The sequence below is a fragment of the Genypterus blacodes genome, unplaced genomic scaffold (genome assembly GCF_046128005.1).
Source record: "Genypterus blacodes isolate CSIRO-AG114 ecotype Tasmania unplaced genomic scaffold, CSIRO-AGI_Gbla_v1 ptg000007l_1, whole genome shotgun sequence".
Classification (NCBI taxonomy): domain Eukaryota; kingdom Metazoa; phylum Chordata; class Actinopteri; order Ophidiiformes; family Ophidiidae; genus Genypterus; species Genypterus blacodes.
The window spans coordinates 2,576,005-2,588,001 of NW_027466821.1; the positions used below are offsets into that span (position 1 = coordinate 2,576,005).

The window sequence follows — 11,997 nt, forward strand, 5'->3', positions numbered from 1 at the left end:
CCAGATGGGAATCCAAACATTTATTCTTTCTTTGGGGAACATTAACAAAGAACCACAGTGCACCAACTTCACATGTAGGCTGCAACATGTAAACATAATAAAACAACAAATTTTTCAGAACACATCAATAAATAAAGATTGTAATGGCAGTACAGTGTCGGGATGTTTTCTGTACAGTACAGTGTGGCGAAAACAGTGCAAAAGAAGTAACGCAATGGTTTATGTACACAAGTTCTAGCTTGCTTAAACTCTGCAGCAACTTCGGAATTCTAATTTGTGACGCAATCCCCACTGCAGCGTTAAACTTGGACTGACAGTGAGACGTGACAGCTATTCCTAAATGAAAGGCTGCAGATGAAGGGATAGTTTTTAATTTTATATAACCCAGACCCAAAACACTTTCAGAATGCATTAACTTCATATTCCACTTTCACAAAGCTCAATTTAACGTTGAGTCAAAAATTAGAGGTACTTTGCCACAAAATTCCTTTAGGAGCTGCAGAGTTTCTAAAATCTTACCGAAGACGTTACTTAACCCAGAGTGCAGTTTCCTTTCTCTTACAACGTGAAGTAGTCAGTATTTACTGTAGCATTTAAATAGATGTTACAACTCTAACTTTACAACTTATTTCTGTCAGGTAGCTGTGAGTAGATGATTCCTAAGTTTGACCAGGGATCATAAGTGCATTTTCTTGTTCGTTATTCCAACTCTTATTCAAGTTCAGTGGTGATGAGTACATGTTGGAGCGAGCTACACTGCAGTTGGGGGGGGGGTGGTCAGACCTTTGGGCGTGACGAGGAGATAACGGATGAAATCCTCAGGTTAAGTTTCACCAGAGATGAGTTTCCCTGATCTCAGCAATCACCTGACTGGCTCTTTGCAAAGCCTGTGGGGCAAAATGTGAAAAAAGGCAAAGGGAAATTAAAGAGTACAGAGTACAACTACATTATTGACCCAATCCTGGAGAGAAGATGTAGGTGTGCGTGCGTGTGTGTATGTTACCTGTAGCATGTCCGCGGCCTCCTTGCGCCGCTGGGCCATATCCTCCGATTCAGTCAGCAGATCGTTGAGGAGGCCGGACTTGTAAAGCTGCCCGACAAGCTCGCTCTGGAGGCTGTCCTTCACATGGTTGACCAGGAAGTGCATCACTGCCTTTGGCACGCTGGGAGGGGGAGAGAGAGAGTGAAAAGATGGCCGAAAACAACACGGCGGCATGGTATAGTGATTATTCTGCCCGCTGGAATCTCATGACCCCAAGCGTAGGCACAGTGTCACAATAGCAAAGAAGTACCTGTCCTGGATGTTCTTGCGGACAATCAGGAAGTAGGACTTGATGAGGCGTTCAATAACCTCACAGTCCCGCTGCTCACGTGATGATAGCTTCCTGGCGACAGGCACAGGCTTGAGTGAAGGGAAGAACATTTTTTTGAATTAAAGTCGAATTATTAAGATGATAAATGCGTCACAATGTTATGCCGGTGTCTGGTTACCACGTCGAGTAGGTTGACAGCTCCTCTAAGGGGGCTCCCTGGTCCTGAGCCTGGGGTGTCCTCTCCCTTCTTCAGCATCCCCCTCCAGTTCCCTGTGCCGTCCTGCTCCCCCTGAGGCCCGGCTGCAGGAGGACCCTGAAGATAAAGCACAAGCGCAGAGAGATAAGCCGTCACCGCGGGACGCGAGCTGCCGCGGCACGTTCACTTGTCAGACTGGCTCACAGGGAAAGTGTGCACATTTAACATGAACACCTTAGAACAGATCAGTTGCAATGGTGGTGGGAAATACACTTGAGAACATGGGGGAAACACAGAACCAAATGCAGGACAGCACAGCCAAAGCTAAGATCAGATCAGGCGGACTATGCAGAGACTCGAGGACATAAAGAGTTTTGAATATTGAGCTCATATACAACATACAGCTAAAAAGTTAGAGACCAAAACATTAAAGTAGTGATTGTGCCACTATCAGGTATCAACATTTAATGGGTCCCTCCTTGTGTAATGTCCAGCCTGCCCACCACATTAAGAAAAACTGATTCATAACGTCGTAGGTTTTCCTGCTGATGAACACATAGACCAACACAGGTGAAAACACTTCCTCCTTGACAGAGGAAACAACCACTGACTGACTGACTTATAAACTCAAGAGGGGATTGGATTGTTGGTGCTCTGTGGTAGAATTTCCTCAATCCAACAATGCCTATTATTTACACAAGCAGCAGAGGACAGGAGAGAGGACAAGCTCAGAGTTGAGGGGCTGGAAAGGGAAATAGAGGAAAGCATTTTCTATGAGACAGGTGGACCAACTCTGCGGGAAAACACGACAGCTGTTAGTGCGAGTCGACACAGGCTGAGGGGGAGCAAAACAAGAGCACAGCATCGGCAGGCGAAGAATCAGAAAGCATGCGAGCAGCCATCCACCCATCCATTAATCCATTCATTCATCCATCCATCCATCCATTCACGCTCCACCACCAGCCAGGCAGAGAGCGGGCTCGCAGAGTACGTGCCCACCTTGGCACCGTCCACGTCGGCTCCAGACGCAGGGGGCTCGCCAGAAACCACAGTTGGGCCAATCGGACCTTTGCCAACAGACTAGCGAGATATAAGGGAGCAGACGTGGAGAGAGAGAGAGAGAGAAAAGAAGGGCTAAGACCAAACGTGGAAAGAGAGCGGGGAGGAAGTTTGGCAGCCGAAAGTCATTTGAGGGAAGGAGAGGAGACATTTTGAGGAGGAGGGAGGAGATGTGGGATAAAATTCCTGGATGTAAACTAGCCGAGGCATTCGTTCACACAGATTCTCTTCCTGCAGCGCTATGAGTGATTAGCGCCGCCTCAGCCCCATTATACTTTGGACGCGGCGGATTCCAAGCAAATATTACAGCACAGGCTAATACCGTTATATTTTATAATAATTACCTTATCCCTGGGCACTGCGGCGGGCAGCTCCCTCATCCTGTTCCTCCTCTGCTCCTACAAACACACAAAAACAGATGTGGGCATAATTGTCTTAAAGCAAAATGACTCGGTTTATGCTTTAACAAACTTCCAACATATACAGTATCAGGGTGGTATGCCAGATTGGTGGAAATCAGTGCTTCTGTTTACTGTATGCATATTTCATGACATAATCATGCAAATTATTCCTCCCACAGAGGCAGATGACATTCAAAGGGATGTATAAATAAAAATGCGAAATAATGGCAATGTCTAAATGTCAATGGTTTTTAAAAACTTTTCGTCATTTACCTTAAACTTTAATGATAGTCTTAGTACACACCATAGGGATCATTTTGCTTGCCAGGCCCACAAATGAGCAATGTAAGATTTGTTCTGTACTGTCCCCAGGAAACGAGTATTTCAGGATATTGTGCTGCCAGTACAGACCTCGATATTATTATTCATGACTCCACAGGCATCTGCGAAATCTGGATGCTTGGTGTTGATGTAGGCCAGCTCAATCGCGACCAAGTTATGGACCTACGGCGAGAAAAAAGAAGACATCCCACTAGTGTTCGGGTCCAGCTGGTTGTTCCTATTTCAGGACACGAAACCGCACACGCCAAAGCAGGAAATGAATGCAAGGTTACCATCTCATTGGTGATGGGCAGTCTCTTCCTCAGGAGGGAGGTGACCACTTCCACAATGGCCTCGTGTAGCTTTGGGAATCTCTGGAGCTCCTTTTTAAAATGACATACATTCTTCTGATTGATAAGGCGAAGCTTTTACGTGTTTGTGTGAAAGCTGAAGGTGTGAGCAGAGCAGAGTACCTGTGTGCTGTAGTTGCTGCAGTGTTGGATGATTCTCTGCATCTCCTCGTGGACCAGCTCCACGCAGCGCAAGCTGGGCTCCTCCAGGCGTTTCACCTGCTTTTTCACCAACAGCTCGAAGGACACCTCAGGCACAAACAGTGACGGACGCGGGCCCTGATGTTGGAAGAGGAGGGAGAAATACGTTAGCCGTTAACCTGAGCAATTTAACGGCTGAGGAATGAAGAGGAGGAGGAAGGGGCAGAAAGCAGCACAAACGCTGCCTGGAAGACATATGATTATGTTTTGTAATCCAACATTTCTTTGGTGTAGCAGTGACAGGAGAAACCCTGGTGATGCTCTTGCTGTCACATTTACAGGATAAAATATCAGCACTTACCGTGGCGTTCCTGATGGCTGTTAGAATGTCGATGGTGCTGAGTCCTCCCAGAGGATCCACAGACTCCAATGTTCTGCCAAATGTCTCATGGAATATGTAACAAATTCTGGCTCCGCCGCACCTGAAATAAAAGCAGCAGGGGGGTTGGAGGGGGGACATTGACCGTGATGTGAATACAGCAACATCTCTTCTGTCAGCTTCTCTTTCATAGAGGCTGTGCATGCCTTAACTTACAAGCTGTTTAAGTCATGTTAAATGATGAAACCAATGCAGTAGTTTAGCTCATTGTGCATTACTCCACTGGACCAACAGCAACACCAAGTGGCCGAATAGAAGTACTGCAGTCACTTACAGTTCTGCCGTCTCTATGTATTTGGCGGTTCCCTCTATGGTGTTGCAGTACTCTGTGGCGAACTTTGTTATGAGCTGGAGCAAGGTGGCACTCTGGTCTTCTACGGGTTCACCGTAGCTGCTGAGCAGGGACTGGTACTGCGCAGCCAGGACGTTGATCCGTGTCTTCAGCTCGGGGAGACAGTCTCTGATGTGATGCATCAGTAACCTGACATTATGAAGGAAAGGGCAGAAGGGTCAGGTCTGATGTCGGCATGCGAATAAGATTCCGAGCGGTGGTGTATCACTTGAATCTCAAAATGAAAGACATCAGCAATTTTCATGAAAAATGTAATCAATACTGGTGTTGCTTCTGACATTTGACATATTGACGCTGACTTGTTTTCTCAAATACATATTTACACACTGCTGCATCCATGAGCTCTTGTATCAATGTGACATTTTAAGTCTATATATCTGTGCCAAAATGTGCAGGTTTTACTAAGATTGTTTATGAACTCAATGTACCAGAAAAATGAAATATTACAATTTATTTTCCCCTTTCTAACAAAGAATTATTGTAGCGCCAGCTCTTACTGCTGCAAGATTCTCAACACTGAAAGGCTCCAGAATCATTCATTCCATAAAAGACACAAAAGTTAACTTCAAATGTATCATTCAGGCGTTTGTCAGATTTACTCATCATCTGTGAAAATGATCATAGATAATGTACCTGTTGAGGGTTTTGGCCAAGTATTTGGTTCCATTTCGATTTGCAAGAGATGGATACTTCTTCTGCAGGAAAGCGTGTTCGTCTCGAATGGCGTCTACCACAGACTTTTTATTGTTGATGTCCAACTGACTCCTGAAAGATTCAATTACGACATACAACTGATATTTAATGCTAAGGCAATAAGTAATGAAGAGGTGTGGTGACATCCTGTGCTTATACAAACAACACACACACTTTTGACAGTGTCGTGACTTTGGGTATCTGGTGTGTATGAACCTCAGCCCGAGGTATTAAAGGGTTGACGGCACATCATGGACATGATATAATAAAATCATTAGCATGGGGACATTATTAGATTATTGCCTGGAGCTCCTGAACTGATACTGACGCCCTGACTGGAGTTTGTCACTTTGTATATCATTCAAACACAATTATGAAAGTGCTAGGTTGTGGTCACTGTATGTTTTCCAGGTGCAGCACTGTGCCCACTGCATTACATCACCTGGCCACAACTTTATCTAACTTACATTACTTAACATTATCTTGTTAGTGTGCTTTGCCAAGTCGCAGCCACGACTGCATATTTTTATTAACACGGGTTGTCACCTCTCCAAATGGAGGCACATAAACACATAAAATATTCATATATAAAATATTCATATTTAATTACTGTATCTGCATGATGTATGAAAATTGTGGCAACTGAACTGCATCATAACAGAAGGAGGGACTTAGGTCTCTAATTGCTTAGTCAAACTTAATTTAGGAAATACAATTACCATTCACAGAGGGAAAGTTCAACAATAATTTAATAAATTAATCTCTACTATAATTTACTATTACACATTCATTTCTATTATGTGAATCATTTCATCAGTATATACTCTGATCCGGACCTGTTAACAACTCCGATGAGGCCCAGTTTGACGGGGATGACTCTGCCCATCAGCACATCCATAGCATCAGTGCCAGCATCCATCAGGTCCAGCTTGGTGACCACAGCCAGAGTCCTCCTGCCTATTGAGTCGCATATAATCATTTGAATCAGTGCTGCAAAGATTACCAACGCTACAAGTCATCTTTTTCTCTCGTCTTCTAAAACTGAAATTGCTCAAATCAGAGCATGACAACGGTAATTTCATCCCGTTTTGTTTCTCTTACCGTCGGTGTCGACCTCTCGGGCCACCTTGAGGGCCTCCGAGGTGGCCATGTCTGTGTTAGCCGCAGTGACGGCCAAAATGATGCAGTTGGGGTTGGAGATGTGCTTCAGGATTAGATCTCGTATTTGAATCTCAATGTCCTTAGGCTGATCGCCCACAGGCACCTGGAGGGAAAACATGGTTATCTCGATCTGATTGATTGGACTGTGAGGACTTTCTTTAATTAACACAGTTTTGGCCACAGCGGGGGGAAGTAATGAGGAAGGAATCAAAGCCTACATCACAGAAAGGGGCAGCAGGGCAGTCAGTAAGTCAGTAATTTTTTGCTACACAAAATTATGGAATTATACAGATCAATTACACAGAAATAATGATGCATTGTATTGCTTTTTGAGACATCTTCATAGGTCTACAGAACTTAATCGCAAATTTGATGCAATGTGCGTACATGTAGCCATGACAATCTTGACATTATTCACATGCAGACAAGTTTTAGTGCTGCAAAAGTTAATTTGGATGCCAGTGTCCTCCTAAAATACATTTCCAAAATGTAACAAATCTACAGTAAAGGACGAGGCTGTGGCCAAGGAAAAGTGCACAGTAACTCAAATTACAAACTTCACCTTACATACTCACACAATGCATCTTAAAATTGTCAGAACCTCACATTTTTGGATCTGTGACTATTTTTGTGGTATTTTCAGTCTGTCTCAGAAGCAGTAGAATAATAAAACATCAAAACTACAGCATGAGATAACGCTGATCAGTAGAATTAAACAAACATAAAATTAAAAAAATACTTCAGGAGAAGAGGAGCGTGTTGAGAGCCACTTAAAGACGATTAAGCTGACATAAAGAAGCCACCTCAGGGAGTCTCAAATCCATCCCTTTTAACATTGGAAGGGGAGGAGGACTAAAAGGTCATTAAGCTCTTCCTTGTGCCACACCCCACCCTCCCACTAAGTTCAATCAAAATCAGCTCACAAATAACCCAACTGGCGCGCATGTGAAAAAAGTACAATATTACCTTTGTGATTCCTGGCAGATCCACCAGTGTGAGATTGACAACATGGGGAGAAAAGATCTTCAGGTGAATGGGTTCATCACTGATCCCCTGCAGAGACGGAAATATGAATGTGTCACACGACTTCTGTGTCGCTGAATGTTTAAAATATGTTTCAAAAAGTAAATGTTGGTATTCCCCAAAATTGTATAAGGTAAACAATAAAAAGAATTTAATATTTTGACTAAGACAAGTATTTTATAGTACTATAGATGATTAAAACTAATAGTTACAAAGGATTAACATTCTCTGCTTTTACTACACCGCATACGGATTGATTCCTACATTCTGATATCTTACCTTATTATTCCCAGACACTCGCTCTGTTTCATTTTCAATTTCTTGCCTGATTTCCTCAAAATCTGTGTAGATCTGCAAAATAAAAAAATATATCAACAGAAGCAAATACTATGTCTATTAATAAGTCAGTATTTTCTCTTGTACAAATTCATACCATATTCTTAGTGTGCAGAAACTTTCCCCACTCTTCACCTTCTCTGCCTGTGAAGCACAAAAAAACACAATTTGGCATTTAGCATTTACCTTGGCAAAGTGTCGACAGCATTAGAAACAGCTGCCGGAAGCAGAAGGTTAATAAAGCGTGGTTACATTAAGGCTAAGAAAGAGAGGGGAAGATGTCCGACTATGGTAACTAGTTTGGAGCAAAAGGTACAGAAACTGGACATGAGCTGTAATTTTAGGGAGGAAACAGGGAAGGGACACCTAGAAGGGCTAATCTGGGTTATTAAGACATCTATCTAATACAATGCACCTTTATGGAGCACGGTGCTCTTTCACACTCTGGGATCTGCAATGATTAGATTAGAAAGCAAAAATTACAAATCATAATCCCCAATGACAAACAACTTCAAAACAGGTACTTGAATTATGTCGGGCAGAATATACTGTAAGTATCACTTCACAACATGTAAAGGACAAATTAGTGGGTCCTTGGTTTGAAACATTGCTCAGAAGACAGTGACATTGGCTCCTTGAGGTTGCGTACCACTGTCATCGTTCTTCCTGACATCCCCAGGATCAACGTGCACCAGCTGCAGAATGAGGGGTCGCCTGGTTACAATGCCAGTCCCTCGTGGCAGCAGGTCCCTGCCAACCAGGCTCTCCAGCACAGAACTCTTACCACTGCTCTGTAAACACAAAATGGAGATACAGACATGTACAGTACATTTAAGGATTGACCAAGCAGCACAGCTCTCAGGCGAAAAAGCAAACATTACACACATTGGGTACAATCACATCCTAAATCAGGGCTAGAGCCTGATTACAATTATCTCATTTCTACACAGCACTGACCTGATTTTGATATACAAGTGTATGTATGTGGTTCTTAAAATAACACTGATTGAGGGTGATGCAAATAGATTCTACAGCCAGGTCAAAAGAGGTCTACAGCTGTCCAGTTAGCGTTTAAGCCGCAAACGTGGTTCTGTTTGACTCTAGCTTCCATTCGTTTAGTTGTAATAACAATAATGATATTATAATAATACACAGCGAGGGGCGAACAGAGGCGAACATTTTCTCTCGTCAAGGAGCTTTTCTTCTACCTTACAGCAAAGGTTGTCTTGCTAGCAGTTAAACAACAATGCATGATAAGCCATATAAACCAAAAGATGCCCAGAATGAGCAGTTTACCTGTGTCCCTACGACTGCTATCTGCGGCAGCTGTATAATATCCGCACCCACTGTGTTGAACACGTCTTGGAGCTTGTTTATAACGGGGATAAGAGCCTCCATGTTCGAGGTTTTGCCAATAAAATTAATAAACTAGCTATTTTCGTGATGGAGCCAAAGTCATTCAATGTCCCACCGACGCCACCATTGCAGCAACACCTATAAGTAAAGCTAACTGTATGCAATCCTGGGAAGTGTAGTCCCTTGGATGCACTCCGACTGCAGCTAGGACGTCAGAAAAACTACAAAACATGCCGTCACTACAATGCACGTGATTGGCTACTGTTGTGCCTTCCTGCTTATGTTGCGCATGTGTGCCCTTTTTATTCTCGATGACATTTTGCTAGCTCATAGACCAACTAATCCACTCTGTCTGTGTGAACTAATTCTCAAAGCTTACTGGTAAGTTAGTTCGACGCTGTCAACCTTCCAAAGGGCTCCATTCTTCCACCATGCTGCAGTTCCTGGTGAGTTTCGCCAATCGTTCGCCAATGTTCGCACATGAGAATGCTCTTGCAGCTTCGGTAGCCTACAGTTTGTAGTTTCGGTAACTTGCTGTCAATCAACTTTTTAAAAACTTTGAATGGAATTTTGGCGTTAGAATATCGCTATATAACTTTATCAGACACTTGACTGAACAGTTGAGTCGGTCGAATATTGTCTATGCTAGTTAATATAGCAGTAATAGCTGTCACCCAGCTCCAAGCTAACAGCTAACTGGCACTTAACAGCTAACTGACACTAAAGTAAACATGACAACAACTTCACACGCCAGATTCAGTTATTTGTCTTGGGAAGCTTTATTAAACATCTGAAAACAACAGTAGGCCTTTGTAGCTGCAGATGCTACTGTGTGTGATGAGTAACCCTTATGATGTCATAGAGGTCAGTTGAGTACCCATCTCTCTATTAGGTCATATGCTGTTTAGGCCTTGAATAATATTAAATCTTTACTTTCCAGGCGGGCTTTACCTTGGGAAATGTTGTTGGGATGTACCTTGCTCAAAACTATGATGTAAGTATAAACTGTAAAATAACAGCCAAAAAGCAGATTCATGTCCCTTCATAAAAGAAGATTACACAGATGACCTACTTTTGTTTTTTGTTTGTTTAGGTTCCCAACATAGCCAAGAAATTCGAGGCTTTTAAAAAAGATGTGGAGGCCAAGAAGAAGCCGCCTGATTGACCTAAGTTTCTCCATGTTGCCAACAGGACAAGGAACGAGAGGGAGGGCAATGACGCACACCGCAGAGAAACTTATTTATTTTAAAAGATGATGGCTTAATGACTGTACAGAGGTCAAAGAATAAACAGTAATGTGACAAACGTGTAAGAATATTACCAGTGCCTGAAACAGTAGGTTTCGCTCTACAATTTAAGCATATTTTCGATGTAGCTTTTTTTTGTTTTATGCCACTTTTGACATTCATTATCTTAGCATTAGGTGAAGATAAAATAATGTTTTAACACTTTTGCCATTTAAATTTGTCAGTAAAAATTGCAAATATTGGAACCAACCTGAACCATTGAGCATTCAATAAAAAAAAAAAATTCAATATGAATTTAAACAAAGTCTCTTTTGAATTAATCAATATTCAACCGCCACAAACTGGCTGAAGACAGGGTTCGTACCTGCTGGAAATATTTAAAGGCTTGCATTTTAATGTGGTGGTGCATACATACACCAAAACAGACTGATGGACTGACTGACTGACTGACATACATACATACCCTTTTCACCTTCAATTCTCTTTCCCCTGGTTAAGGTTACAGTGCATCCAGAACTGACTCGGCAGAAAAGATGACTTTATCTTCTCATGGGTGTTGTGCCTGAATTTTTTGATTTTGTCCAATCTTACACCAATGAATACTCGTACAGCGTGGCTGTTGTATTTGAAATTCTAGCTTCATGTCTTTCTTGACAAGATATGGACCATCCAAAAAATGTAAAATCCATTGTTACACTGATGTATTGTGAGAGTTTGACTTGACATTTAAATCGTAAGTTCTGTTTGTCAATGGTTGTTAATAACATCTGATCAATACAGTTTTTACACTGTATATAATTAATTATCCTTAAGGTGTTGGAATTGCCTGAAAATGCTTGAAAAGTGCATGAATTTGATGTGGAATAGGTGTACGGACCCTTACCCAAAAGTTATCTGTTGGAGCTCAGAGGGCTCAAACCAACCAATCCAAGCACAATGTATCAGGACGTCTGGTGTTGACCTGTCTGGATTCTTCATGAGGACTGCCTGCTTTTAGTGATGCCATTTTGAAGAATTGGACACTACAAATGAGAATGCACTTCATATGTGAAAACAGGTATCTCACTGTATTTTGATATGCTTCTGCTGACAACCACTTGGTGGCGTTGTAGGTCCTTCCTTCAATTGTGACCAGTCCTGGACCCTTTTACTGACTATCCACTGCATGATGTCCAACCTCGTGCAGCCACTTTCCAGTACATGTGTGATTAAACTAGCGCAAAATACAATTTTGAGTTCATACAAATGTTCTTGAAATGTGCTTGAAACGGTTTATAACGGCATCCTTTGTTTTGTTTATCATTAGAATGAGTTTAACTCCATCCCGATGTTTCTCATTTCACATATGAATGGAGAAATAAGATTCGTGAAGAAACGATTACTGTATCTTTTATTTTAGTGGAGCGTTTAGACAGTCCTCAGTCTGTGAGCAAGGACCACAAACTGCATAAATCGGGTTTGTTTTGTAGTTCAGTATGGTTCTGATTCATTGCAAACAACATTTCCCACAATGCATTTGGCGGTGCTGCTTGCCGTGCTGGGCGATGTAGTCGTACCAATGTATTCGCCTATTTTCCAGCGAGCTAGAAAGTATGTATTAGTTATATAT

The 11,997-nt window shown here is 42.3% G+C and overlaps 2 protein-coding genes across 2 annotated transcripts; one reads left to right on the top strand and one right to left on the bottom strand.

Moving 5' to 3' along the window:
- Positions 1-123: 123 nt before the first annotated feature.
- Positions 124-9,275, bottom strand: LOC143002285 (dynamin-1-like protein). The gene is made up of 18 exons (XM_076152323.1): positions 9,082-9,275; positions 8,435-8,576; positions 7,883-7,929; positions 7,729-7,800; positions 7,393-7,479; positions 6,367-6,529; positions 6,102-6,222; positions 5,206-5,337; positions 4,495-4,701; positions 4,143-4,263; positions 3,764-3,919; positions 3,584-3,673; positions 3,381-3,473; positions 2,913-2,966; positions 1,492-1,626; positions 1,293-1,402; positions 1,004-1,163; positions 124-887 (listed from the first exon to the last, which is right to left on the bottom strand). Exons 1-18 carry the CDS (start codon positions 9,181-9,183, stop codon positions 831-833), a joined length of 2,049 nt encoding a protein of 682 aa, XP_076008438.1. The 5' UTR covers positions 9,184-9,275; the 3' UTR covers positions 124-830.
- A 147-nt stretch (positions 9,276-9,422) lies between these two features.
- stmp1 (short transmembrane mitochondrial protein 1) lies at positions 9,423-10,376 on the top strand. The gene is made up of 3 exons (XM_076150135.1): positions 9,423-9,587; positions 10,082-10,135; positions 10,235-10,376. Exons 1-3 carry the CDS (start codon positions 9,573-9,575, stop codon positions 10,304-10,306), a joined length of 141 nt encoding a protein of 46 aa, XP_076006250.1. The 5' UTR covers positions 9,423-9,572; the 3' UTR covers positions 10,307-10,376.
- Positions 10,377-11,997: the final 1,621 nt, after the last annotated feature.